The sequence below is a fragment of the Nicotiana tabacum genome, chromosome 3 (genome assembly GCF_000715075.1).
Source record: "Nicotiana tabacum cultivar K326 chromosome 3, ASM71507v2, whole genome shotgun sequence".
NCBI classification, from domain to species: Eukaryota; Viridiplantae; Streptophyta; class Magnoliopsida; order Solanales; family Solanaceae; genus Nicotiana; species Nicotiana tabacum.
The window spans coordinates 212722160-212736167 of record NC_134082.1 but is presented as its reverse complement, the minus strand read 5'-3'; the positions used below and the strand labels follow the sequence as shown (position 1 = coordinate 212736167).

Below are 14008 nucleotides of genomic sequence, written 5' to 3'. Positions count from 1 at the left end.
AGCTCTATAATCCAGCATGTTATACTGGAATCTTCTGTGTTGCAACAAAATAATGAGTATTTTTAATGACTTTGCAAACGCTAGCTATTTTTCAATAATAATTTTAACCCGTAAAGTATAGGAAAACTTATATATTTGGCCGTTGGATTGAGAATATTTATATTTCCCAGCCAATATACATATAGTATATACAATATTATATATATTTGCCGTCTAAAATTTTGAGTGGATGACTATTCAAGTTAATTTCTCTATAATCTGTTTAACATGTCCGATCAGACTAGGTATATCCATTTACAAGTCATTTGAGCATAAATTAAGTTAGTGATTCTAAAAGTTTGGAATCCTATGAGCTGCAAATGCCCAAATTAATATAGCCCAACCCGCCCATGCATTTGACACCTATAGTATCATTGTGTCCTAAAATATTGTTATTCAACATTTTTTTTTTTACTTTCTAATGAATGCTATCTCAACAACAGTAACAATAACAATAACATACTCAATATAATTTTATATAGTGGGGGTCTCGGGAGGGTAGTGTGTACGCAGACCTTATTCCTTGTGGAGGTAGAGAGACAGTTTCCAATAGACCCTCGGCTCATGAAAGCACAAGTACCACAATAATAACAAGAAAATAAGACAGGATAACACCGAGAAGCCATCTAAAAAGTAGCATATATAACAAGATAGTAAGATGATCGAAATAAAAAAAATTAAAAAAACAAATATTCAAAGAAACCTAATATCAACCAAATGCGAGAGTACGTAGTAACACTAACGTTATGAATCATCTGAACTACTTAACCTACTATCTTAATCCTCGATCTCCACGCCTTTCTATCTAGGGTCATGTCTTCGGCCAGCTGTAGCTACGGCATGTCATGCCTAATCACCTCACTCCAACTCTACTTCGGCCTACCTCTACCTCTCCTAAGGCCCTCCAATGTCAACCCCTCACACCTCCTTACCGGGGAGTATGTGTTTCTCCTCCTCACATGTCCAAATCATCTAAGTCGTGCTTCCCACATCTTGTCCTCAATAGGGGCCACACCCACCTTGTCCGGAATAATTTCATTCATGATCCTATCTAACCTGGTGTGCCCGCACTGTTAGGTGTTTGTCCAGATTTCCTTACGATAATTGGTTTTCCTATCTCATGAAGGAAAGGACAACATATTTACCATAATTGATTTTTTTCTTTTCCTAGAAGGAAAATATAATTCTTCCATATTTGGCTAGTCTCTTTTCTTGTAGGAAAATGTTTGGAGTTCTATAATAAGATTCGTCTTTCTCATTCAGTAGCATCCACAATGTAGCCATATGAGGCTTGAGAGTCGTGTTTAGGGGGAGAACTTTATGGGACAAGTGTCAGTGTGTCACTTTTGTTTGGCTCTTCGTGAGGTTGTTCTCTCGATATTTTGTACTCTCTTTTTATTATAGTGGATTGCTCATCTCCGCCGTGGACGTATGTCACTTAACCGAACCACGTTAAATGTTTGTGTCTCTTTTAGTAAATTGCTCTTTTGTCGTCTGATTTACCGTCATTCAAGGTTTACTTTACTAGTTTCCGCATGACACTTGATCATTCCGATCCTAACACGCACGTCCATCTCAACATCCTATGAATGCTATCTCGTTTGGAGAACTTTTAGAAAAAGCTTTTGGATGAATGATCGGAATGTTTGTGCAAAACAAAAACTTATTCGGCTACTTCTATTTTTTTTTTTCCTTTTCAATCATGTGAGTTTCCTCTTCTTTTTTTATTTATGTTATTTTTTTTATAAAGAAAAGGCACTTTCCAACTTAGTATTTTCTAAAAATCTCAAAGAAAAAAAATGGAAAAATTATCTGAGCAAATATTTTTGAGACTTTTCAAAGTGTTTATGAAAATTTCCACATATAGAAAAGTTGCACGCATGACATTCCCATCTTATATTCCTATTTGAATATAGTATATCATAAATTCAAAAAGTCATGTCCTCTCTCGGTCCTGTTGGGTGGCAATAAGCTGCGTTTGGAGAACTTTTTGGATAAGTTTTTGGATAAATGTTGTGAAGAAATATTTGTGAGTGTCTCCTAATATTTTTGTTTTATTTTAATAAGAACAGGCGCTTTCAAACATTAAAAATTCCTAAAAATCTCAAAAGAAAAATTCAAATAATTTAACCGACCAATTTTTTTGAAGACTTTTGAAGTGTTTAAGAAACTTTCCACTATTAATATGGACGTGTACAGCTCAATAAGATTTTGTAATATATCTCAGAAAATGAGAAAATATTTTAACTTAATTATATAATGCTTGAACCTTTTCCTGTCAATTGACTTGGAAAAATTACTAATTGGGGTATACTAATTATTTAGGTTAAATATTTCAAAAGGGTGATTGTCAATGTCATATATAGCTAAAATTCAAACACTAAAAAATTTTGGGAAATAAAGAAAATGTGCTTTGAATAAGTGAGGGTGCACTACACACCTCAGATTTGAGCTATAAATTACGATATAAAGTTGACAACCAAATTTCCATTAGCTCTTCTGTATTCTTCTACGTCTAAAGGGATTTATATCATATTATCAAAAGAATTTGAAGCAAAAAATAAAGAAATTGAAAATGTCTGAAAGGGAAGACAATTCAGGGCTCCTTGATCATTTACTGGAAAAGAATGAAATCTACGATAATTTTCAAGATAATGCTGAAAATTCAAGGATTGGTTTTCTACAAACCAAAGATTCCAAGTATGTTAATTACTCCTGTTTTCAATATTATGTTCAATTTCCTCAGTCTTGATTAACTCTCTATTCTTTAAACCAGAACCAAAACTAGTTAATTTCATGTCTGTTTAACGAAATGAACAAAGTGAACAAGAAAGTGATGCAATTCCACTTACAGCTTGTTTGGATGGTTGTTACATGTTGTATTGTATCGTACTATTACTTTAAATACAATGTTTGTTTTGATTGTTATTTAAATTTTATTGTATTGTATGGTTAAATTCATTGTTACGCAACAACGAAAAGTGTCACTTTATGGTCATTGGTGTGGCCGCGTCATTACCTTATTTTTCTCTATCTTGCCATTTTTTTATAATTATAATATTACCTCGTACTTTATTTTTTTAAAATAATATTACAAGTTTATTCTTCGTATTGTTGTTACATGACATCTTGAAACGACGTCAAACAATACAATCCATCCAAATATTGTATATATCAAAACAATACAGTACAATACTATATGATACATTACGAAAAATAAAAATGTATGTATGTATTGCGCCAATCGAATTGATCTTAATTTCTTATATTAATGGCAGAGGTGAGTCTGCTGGTGCACATTGCGCCATGGGAACGGCGTGGGTTTACAGAGATGAAAACGGAACACAGATTTTTGAAAAACAATTAACTGAAGATGACATTACTAGTGATCACTTACAGATTCCCAAGAGAATGGCGCATTATATACAGAGTCTAGAATTACAACGCGCTGATCCTGGAGAAAAATACTGGGAAATGGATCTACAATTGGATAATTGGGGCGATCGTGAATGTCAATTCGCTGGACAATGGACAGACTTTGTCAATGAAAATAAGTTGAAAGCTAAAGATTTGGTAGTAATTGAGATTTTTAATAACGAAAAGCGACTTAAAATTGGATGCACTTCAGACCAAAAAGCCATTAACTTGAACAATCCTGTATTCCTCAGGCGTTTGTCTAGAGCTGATGTTAAAGGACTATATGTACAAAAGTTGAGCGAACAATATTCGTATAATGGTAATACTGGATTAATAGAGATAGAACCAGTTATTGAGATGAAATTATGTTCTGAAATTGTGTACAGATATGGTGGTACTAATGGTGTAATGTTCATACAATTACCAAAGACTGAAGTAGAAAAAAATTTGGGTCGCGATCTTTCTCTTCCTGCAGTTGGCGGAGAAATAGCACTACCTTTATTTGATCCTGTGGGAAACAATGTGGTGGAAATGAAATTGGTGCATACTGAGAAGGATGAATATCATGTTGGAGGAGAATGGGAAATATATGCTGCTAAATATGACTTATTAATGTCCGATACCATATTTCTTGACAAGGTAACTGTACATCACGATCATGATCATGAGCTGAATAATCCAAGTACTGCAAATGTTTCTTATCATTATGAAATCACGTACCAGAGACGACGAGGGACGAAAGATCAGAGCAGTTTGGCTGCTGCAGCTGCTACTGTACTTGATAATGCTGGCAATAATAATATCAAGGATAACGGCGTTAATTCGTGTATAATGTTGTAGCTGGTAATGTGACTAATTTCAGTACCTTGATTTTTCCTGCTCACTAACAGAAGAACGTTTTATGATACTAATACTTAGTAGTATTATGTGCTGTTGTATGTCTTGCTCAATTTTTTTTTAAAATTTTTCTGAATGTCAACTTGTGTTTGTTTACCTGTTTCAGAATTGGTCAAGATCCCAATGTAATAGCCAAATTGTTTTCATCTTTTCCTGTTACTAAATCCCTATAGCTCCAGGCTTCCAGCACCCTGGAACTAAATTTTTGGCACTACTGTTAAGCCTTTTGAGAAAGAAAGCCTTGACGTAACTGGTCAAGTTGTTGCCATGTAATCAGGAGGTCACAAGTTTGAGTTGCAGTAACAACCTCTTGCAGAAATGCAGGATAAGGCTGCGTACAATAGACTCTTGTCATCCGGCCCTTCCCCAAACCCCGCGCATAAGGGGAGCTTAGTGCACCAAGTTGCCTTTTTTTTTTTTACTGCCAAGTCTTTTGTGTTCTAAGTTCTAAGTCACAAGAGTATTGTAATATATTTCTCCAGAAAGCTTTGATACGAAAATTAATTATGTATGCAATTTCTAGCTTTTCTTGATAGCTTATTGCAATTTTGAATACGGAAAACCTTCCCCAAAAATAAAAGGAAAACGTAAAAAGAGGGGAGGAAGGTGTAAAAGGTTTTCTAATACGCCGGTAACTGTTTAGCAGACAATTAGCAATGGAAAATTAAAATTGGTTGCTAAAAGAAGTTATGACTAGATTTTTTGCTGTCACTAAAGTGATGTAAGGACCAAACTGGAATCTGGTCGTCAATACATGGAATCGATCTTAATTGACATATAACGGCCGAATTAAGCGATCAAATTGCCCCTCGCTAGTTTTCTTTTTGTGAATACGTAACGTGTTGAATCATACTCTCGTAAAATTTTCTTTTCTAGTAAAGTTAAACAATAAAAACAATATATAATAATAGATTAAAAGGCCAAAAACGGGTAAATGGGTTGAATGGGGGTAAGTAATGCAACATGCTACAATATCAATAGTATGTAGTTGAGTTGATTATTCAAATTTGAATGCCCTGTTCTTTCTCATTTTTCCCTCTCATGCCTTCCTATCGTCAAAGCTTGTACAACTTTCGTCCGTCATTTCATTATTGATTTGTTACGTTAGTCTTAAATTCTTTTAATTGATTAAAAAGGAAATAATATCATATAAAATGGAACAGATGAGAAATAGAATATATATATATATCTAGAGTAAATAAGAAATAAACATTTCAACAAAGTATGTCTATGCAAATGAACATCAATGTACTAAAACAGCAGTCCAACATAAACTAGAGCTAGAAATCAGCAACAAATTGATAAAACTAAAGATCTAACCATCTAGTAGAGAAGTGAAACGAAAAAAAAGAACACAAACGGAAGAGCATAAAGTTGTTGAAAGAGTGCCAATGCTGGAGCTGATGCTGCAGCAGAATAATCATTGATCACATCCTGAACCAGAACCCTAACGATCATACGCTCGCCTCTCTCACAATGTCCTGCTGCTCCGCTCACGAAATAAAAATAGCCTGAACGATCCAACGTGAACATCGTGTTTCCATTGTTGGAAAAGAAATGGGGGCGAGTCGAGTTGCATTTCTTGTATTCATTCTCTGTCACCTCCATTACTGAGTCCTTCTTGTACTTGAAACCTGAATCCCAACACTTCAGTAATAATTATTCTTGAAGATGGAGATAACACATAAATAGAACAAATGTAAAATAGTCTAATCCCTTCTAATTAATTTTTCTTATGGGGCGTGTAAAAGAGAAACACGACAGATAATTTGAGATAGAGAGAATATATACTTATGGTGTAAAAAATTTGTTCTATCATAGGTTACGTAAAGTTCAACTACAACAAACTGTCTAATTGGTAACATATAAAGAAGGCAAATAACATGTTAAAAGCAATTAAAAAATAGTGATTCTGTAAAAACAAAAAAAGAAGTTTTTGTAAGCATATATGTAGAGAATGTTATTATAAAGTTACTATCTTGGACTTGTATATATGAGGAGCGACATGCATGTTATTATAGGTTAATTTAACCTGATGCATAATGAAATTTATTCACTGTTGAGAGTACAAAACTTAAACCTAATTAATAACTTAAATCCTTTGCTGCTATTTAATTATATGAAATTAGTTGTGAGTTAAACAGTACTTACGAATGGTGTCGCCGATTTTGAACCTCATATTGGAAGCCCAATTGTTGTAAAAATTGGTGTCATTTGAGGGAGGAACTGCCCAACCAGTAGTGTCACCAACTTGAAATTCCAAGGAGGAGACATACACGACTTGATGAAGAGAAATCATCATTAAAATTGAGAAGAGCATGTTACTAGAGCATAAGAAGGCCATAATCAGAAGTTAATTAATTATCACAGGCGGTAATTAATTAAGAGCTCAGAGATGAAAAGCTTTTTCAGAATTTGATGATAATGAGGAAAGGCTTTGTGTTTAGTATCATATGTGAGCAGTTATTATACGTGCGCACATAAATGCGGGTGGGAGGAAAAAATGGAAACGTGAAGGTGGTGGTGGCCTTAGTGGCTGAAATGCAAATGGGTAAAAATTATTTGCATCCCCAAAGTTTACATTGAAAATCAAATTCATCCTTCAACTTTGAACAATTATTACTTTCTCCTTCATCCTACGCAATATCTATTTTACTCTTGACATTCAACTCTCCATATATGTAATACCTTTTTAATATTATTTAGATATTTTTTAATGCAGATATTTATTCATAAGTTAAAAATATGATATCTTATTATATAATTTAATCTAAGTTCACTAACATTATAAATAAAATAATTATATGATGAATTTATTACAAAATGTATTGCTACTTTATTATTATTATTATTTTAATTTTTATATATTAAAATGCATATAATGTATATCAGTGTGTGTAAGAGAGATTTTAAATTCCACTATTTTTATTATTCTCTATTTGTACATAAATTTTTGAATTTTGATTGTTATTACTAGATTTTTTCTAAATTATTATTAAAGTTTATGTAAAGTATAAATAGATAATTTTTGCAAATTTATTATAAAATTTACCTCTATTTTACGCACATTATTTTTTTAATTACCTACATTGTATAATTTATAAAAATTTCATTCTCTTTTATTCTCAATTTTGTAAATAGATTGAGTTTTGATTGTTATTAATAAAATTACTGATACGAGAAATTATTTATTATATTTTATATTTTCTCATTTATTTCACTATTAAACATCATTAACTTATATGCTTGACTACTTCTTATATTTTTGGTTTTGAAAAATTATTTTTAATTTGTGTACAGGTGTGATGATCCAAAATGTCATCTTTAAATTTAATAATCATTTCTGTGTTCTAAGACCTTGAAAAGCACTATTTATCATTCCTCGACTTGTGTATTCAGTCCGTATAATTTTCTGGAAAGTTTTTATGTGAAAAATGAATTAAAAGGTGAAATAGAGCTTTCAAACTCAATTGAATTGACTTCGGTCAACATTTTGAGCAAACAGACCCGGATCAGTGTTTTAAATAGTAAAAATTGCACGAGGCGCCCTATTTGGTCACCCCCATTTAACCTATCCCCATTTTTTTAAAAACTTTTAACTTGTACCCACTTTTTAAATAACTTCAGCCCCCTTTCTCCACCTCTTTCTCCTCCTTCATTTTCTTCTTCTTCTTCTTCTTCTTCTTCTTCTTCTTCTTCTTCTTCTTCTTCTTCTTCTTTTGCTGTTGTTGGTGCTGCTCTCTTACTACTATGGCTTTTGCGAGTCTGAATTTTGTAACAACTAAAGATAATTATTTGAATCCCTTATTATTTTTCCTTCACAAGACAGACGAATCAGGATCACGACTCGAATAATGGTGTTGACTACCCAATAGCAGTAGCTGTAGCTGCATTTTTTGTAAAATAAACAAACTATATTTTCTGATCGAAGCACAATTGTTATTATCGCATTACCACTGCCATCTACATTCCCTTGAGATATGTTATGGCATGAAAAGTTGATTATTAATAGGACAAAATTTTAATAAAAGTTCTAGTAAACAAAACAATTACTATGTAAATGACTTGATAGTTCGGACAAGAGAGCTGAAGTTCGCCAGTTACAAAACAAAAACTTCGCTCTAGAGCCGAAGTTCGCTAGTTACAAAAACAAAAACTTCAGCTCTAGAGCTCTAGAGCTGAAGTTCGCCAGTTACAAACACAAAAACTTCAGCTCTAGAGGTGAAGTTCGCCAGTTACAAACACAAAAATTTCAGCTCTAGAGCTGAAGTTCGCCAGTTACAAAACGAAAACATAAAAACAAAAACTTCGCCAGTTACAAAACAAAAACTTCAGCTCTAGAGCTGAACTTCCGTCCCGGCTACTAGAATGTTGAAGTTTTGCGTGATTGTCTTTGCTACTTCAGCCCTTTATGCTGAAGTTATGCGAAAAAGCGGGTACGCTTGCAATTTTTTTTGCAAAGCGGGCACAAGTTAAAACGTGACACAAAAAGCGGGTATAGATGCAAATCCCCCTTTTAAATATTCCAGTAGGCCCGTATCGTGATTTGGTACTTGGGCGTATGCCCGGAATCAAATTTGGAGGTCCCTAGCTCAAGTTATAGCCATTTAGCGAAAACTAGAAATCTAAAGGCTAAAGGTTTCCAAAGTTTAACCACAGATTTGACTTTATTGATATCGGACTCAGTTGAGATTTCGAAAATTGAAATAGCTCCATTATGTCAATTATGATTTGTGTGCCAAATTTGAAGTCTGAGAATGAAGACATTTTTTTCCATCTAGTTTCTTTTTTAACGAATGCATCTCTACAAATTTATCATCTAAAAATATACATCTTTCATTACAATAGTTATGGGACATATCGATCTTTTTATTGAAAAATTACGTCCTTGAGCTCGAGGTTTTAGTTTCTTCATAGTAGTATCTTTATTGACTTCGATTTTATTAATGACTAAATTGGCTTCGTCGAAATCCATAATATAACTAGCATTTTTGCTGAAAAATAAACCAATTTCAAAATGGAATAACATGCTCGATACGACATGAATTTTAGTATCATGAGAGTTTCCTCATAGGAACAACCACAAATTTGATCAATTACTTTGTGTGCTTTGTCATACAGATATATGTTCACCTAAAGAAACATCTAATAAAGAATTAATTATTTAATGAATTTTACACAATATAAATTCGAATTGATCGTACTATATCAGGATGGGTCACCTAAGTCTAATGCTATACCAAATTTTGTTCATCTAACTTCAACAAACCATAATATAAGATCCAGCCTTGACTTTCCAAACAATAATTTCCATTTGGCCACCTATTAAATGCCCAACCGTCTCCTCCTAACTATAAATCCTACGTTACTCTTTAAACTCTCATAGCTCTGTTCCATTCTTCCAGCTGTGCCCAACCACGTGCATAGATTGTGCTACTAATATTAAACCCCCATCATTGCACGTAACGCTCAAAAATCCAATCTTTAGATCTATATTTAGCTCCATATTTCTTGTACTGTTTCTGTTCCACTTCACACATCACACAATGGAGGCTTGCATCTATCATCAGCTCAAATCTCAGCCTATATGGCTTCTTTTTCTTCTTTCTTTAGGTTCTTTAAAAATTTTATGCTTTTCACTCATTTTTCTCAAATGGGTCTATGTTAATTTCCTTAGACCTGGCAAAAATCTCAAGAAATATGGGTCATGGGCACTTGTTACTGGACCAACTGACGGTATTGGAAAAGGCTTTGCTTTTCAATTAGCTAAAAAAGGACTTAATTTAGTTCTTGTGGGTCGTAATCCTGATAAATTGAAAGATGTTTCTGATTCAATTAAGGCTAAGTATGGACAAATCCAGATTAAATCAGTGGTTGTTGATTTTTCTGGTGATTTAGATGAAGGGGTTAAGAAGATTAAGGAGATAATTGAAGGGTTAGATGTTGGTGTTTTGATTAATAATGTTGGGGTTTCGTATCCTTATGCTAGATTTTTTCATGAAGTGGATGATAAATTATTGGCTGATTTGATTAAAGTTAATGTAGAAGGGACTACTAAGGTTACTCAAGCTGTTTTGCCTGGTATGTTGAAGAGGAAAAAAGGTGCTATTGTTAATATTGGTTCTGGTGCTGCAATTGTTATTCCCTCTGATCCCCTTTATGCTGTTTATGCTGCTACTAAAGCGTAAGTTTTGCACTCTTTAGCTGCTTTTATCTGTCTTTAATTCTCTTTTGGAAATTCTATTTTATAAGATTTTAGATTGTACGTAGTTAGTTTTGAGGGTTCATTTTGGATTGAATTGTAGCAAAATGATTGCACCTTAGTTGAAACTTAGTAGAAAAAGGTAAAAGTTATACATAAGTTGATAAACTTTAAAGCCATTTAGAAATTGGTGAAAGTTCTTGCATATAAACTATAAGAGTTGATATTCATGTTAATATACACACGAAAAATAAAACTTGTGTTATGGATGGAGCTTTTTTTTTCAAAAAAAAAAAAAAAATTGCGTCCCTTTTGATCCCCTTTTGTTGGAACTATTGTTTCTTTGGTGACTCGAACCCACGACCCTGAGGTTGTAGGTGGGGAGTGCTGACCATCCGAGCAACCCCTCTTGTCGGATGGAGTGTATGATTTCATATGTGGTAGCTCTATATAAGGGGAGGTTTGAAGTGAAAAACTTGATAGTTCACTTTGCTTACTGAGATGTCCTCATTTCAGAAATTTGCTGTATTATTGAATGACATGAGTCTGGATATCCTCTATTTTCCTCAAAGCAAATGAGAGAAAGAGGATAACTTGTTCCTAGGGTAAAGTTACATGAATTACTGTAGAAGTTAAATTGATTCTGGAAATGGGGAATGGGGTTTGAGTTGCTGTACAAGGAATGACATCCAACATCATATTAATTAGTACTTCCTCCTTTTGTTTTTGTTTTTGCTTTGTGATGAATCTTTCATATTAATTTGTAGCTCTTATAGTTTTCTTCTTTGATATCCTCCCATTCCAATTTCACATCCGAAAATAACTGATCTACTACACACATTTATCCGCAGTTGTTGTATTCCTTTGTAGTTGCTCGCCTTTGCACTGTACTTCTTTGTGAGTTCACATGACTGACCAATTCCCTCTGTTGGCCTTCCTCTCCCCAGACCAAAAACGTAGGGTGTTCAGTTAGCAACTGGAAGTAGAGGCGGATCTAGAATTAAGCCTTATGGGTTCACACACATTATATTTTTAAAGTTATGGGTTCATATGTATTATTTCTTGCAATGTTCATGAACTTTTACACTGAAATTTATACCGTCAAAAGTGGGTTCAGATGAACCCGGTACTTTCAAGCTACAGCTGCCCCTGACTGGAAGCCAGTGCATTGATGAAATTTGAAGGACGACAAACCTAAAAAGTTGGAAGATAATGCTTCCTTAACAATAACTTGGTTTATGGCTTTTGCAAAGTTGCATTCACGCAAATGACAAAGAACCTGACAAGTCTACGCCAGTGAAAGGTAGCTTTAGCTGATCCAGTGGCTGAATGTAATATAAGGAAAATAATGATACTGAGGCTAATAGTTTTCCAGTACTGAACAAAGCCTGATATATCATCAGGTGACTTTCAGGATGACATTTAAGCTAGTTTGAGGCTTTGGTGACTGTTTATCATTTCTCACTTAGTCCTCATTTTCAATGCTGGCTATGTTTTAGCAAGATTTTGAATCTTTAAGCACAAAATAGTAGTTGTTCCGTAATATTCTTATGTGCTGCGTGGATTTTTTGAATCTATTTTTCAGATACGTTGATCAATTCTCTAGATGCCTGTATGTAGAGTACAAGAAGAGTGGGATTGATGTGCAATGTCAGGTATATGTTATACGCTTTGTTCACTTGCAGCATTATTTTGCTTTTTATTGTAAACCAGAGTTTATCTGCTTCCTCTTCTCCAGTTGGTACTTATCATATGACTTGCCACATGGTTCATGTATTGGTTTCTTATGATGTTTGGATTTCAATGAGGAAGTGTCCTCTTCATGCCCTGTCTAATGAGCTTCAGACTTCTTCACACTTATTCATGTCCTTAAGTAATCTCCACATATAGCATGGTCTAATAACTTTTACTTGACTGAAGAAGTTTGAATTTAGAGGATATTACTTCTTAATAGTTTTGAGTCTGGAACTATGGAGTTCAAATATTTTTGGATTACGACCATAATCACTCCACATATCAGGGTGATCATTTGCCCACGCTTACTGTCTTTTGATTCCATTTTCTTGTCAATATGAAAGTTTTAATTATCATAATTTTGTTATGCTAGAATACATGTCCTATGTGAAGATTACTAGATGGGTTATATCCTAATGCCTTGGGTTCTTCTTTTGTTCTTGGTGCTTCAGTGGAAGGCCTTATTGATATTTTTGTTCTACAATTTGAAACATTTTACGACCATAATTAAATTGTCTTGCCTCAAGATCTTAGATAGGGCACCGAATGTCGGTGTTTGCTTCTAGAGTTTATTTTACTAGTTATTCGTTATGGATGAACATGCGAGGACAAGTGTGCGGCGGGGGATTTTTTTTTTTTTTTTTTTGTGTGTTTGTGTGTTTGGGGGGGGGGGGGGAGATTGGACCAGGTATGGGTATTATAACATTGAATTTCTGAAACCCTGTATGTTGATATGTATAAATTAGAATTGCACCTACAACTTGCCCTTATAATATCACTAAGGATTAGGAGTGATTTTTTTTTTAACAGTAAACAAATTTATCTGATGGCGTCTGGTTCAACTTCCATCAACAGACAACAAATGCGCTGAATAAGCTTTTGTCAAAGTTGGAGGACATTCTGACCTCCTCCACTACATTTTCTTAATTTTCCTTTCTCTGTTTAAAACTGCCATATCTTCTGTGTCAGGAAGTTATATAATGTGTACTGAACTATTTTCACTTCATGTAACATCATTCTTTCTCCTCCAAATATAGGTGCCGTTGTATGTGGCAACAAAAATGGCGTCGATCAAAAGATCATCATTTTTTGTTCCCTCGACTGATGGTTATGCTCGAGCTGGCCTGCGATGGATAGGTTATGAGCCAAGGTGTACGCCTTACTGGCCCCATTCTCTTCTGTGGGGTTTGTTATATTCATTGCCAGAGTCAATTGTTGATGCTTGGCGTCTGAAGTTCTGCATGGGAATTCGGAAGAGGGGGCAGATGAAAGACTCCAGGAAGAAGGAATAGAAAGCACCTTTCTCACCTCATCCCTTATCTTTAAGTCTGATTAGCTGAATTCCTATCTTCTTCTTTCTGTTCCTGTATCCAATTGAGTAATGCTAATTCTGATAATGCAACAAGAAGGTTGGGTTTGTTCTTACTAAACAAGCCTGATGTCATTCTTGTGTGTTCTTAGCTGTAGGCTGTTTGAATCAAGAGTAGTCCAAAAGAACCATTTTTCCAGGACAAGTAAATCAGAATGATTCTGTTTGTATTTGTTCTTTGAGATTTGATGTTGCAGAATGAAATTTAAGTTTGATGTTTACTTATATGGACCAATGAAGTACCCTATGATTTAAGAGAAACTTTCAGAAACCACTATGTTTTAGTGGTTATTAGCTAGTTGTAGCTACCATTTACTATATTACTTCCTATAGCTATGTTTTCAGGGTTT

General features: G+C 34.0%; 2 protein-coding genes across 2 annotated transcripts; one reads left to right on the top strand and one right to left on the bottom strand.

Moving 5' to 3' along the window:
* Positions 1-5550: 5550 nt before the first annotated feature.
* LOC107774708 (early nodulin-like protein 21) lies at positions 5551-6805 on the bottom strand. The gene is made up of 2 exons (XM_016594339.2): positions 6505-6805; positions 5551-5987 (listed from the first exon to the last, which is right to left on the bottom strand). Exons 1-2 carry the CDS (start codon positions 6695-6697, stop codon positions 5677-5679), a joined length of 504 nt encoding a protein of 167 aa, XP_016449825.1. The 5' UTR covers positions 6698-6805; the 3' UTR covers positions 5551-5676.
* A 2921-nt stretch (positions 6806-9726) lies between these two features.
* On the top strand, positions 9727-13883 carry LOC107774748 (very-long-chain 3-oxoacyl-CoA reductase 1). Its single transcript, XM_016594393.2, has 3 exons — positions 9727-10537; positions 12141-12210; positions 13327-13883. Exons 1-3 carry the CDS (start codon positions 9900-9902, stop codon positions 13579-13581), a joined length of 963 nt encoding a protein of 320 aa, XP_016449879.1. The 5' UTR covers positions 9727-9899; the 3' UTR covers positions 13582-13883.
* The last annotated feature ends 125 nt before the right edge of the window (positions 13884-14008 follow it).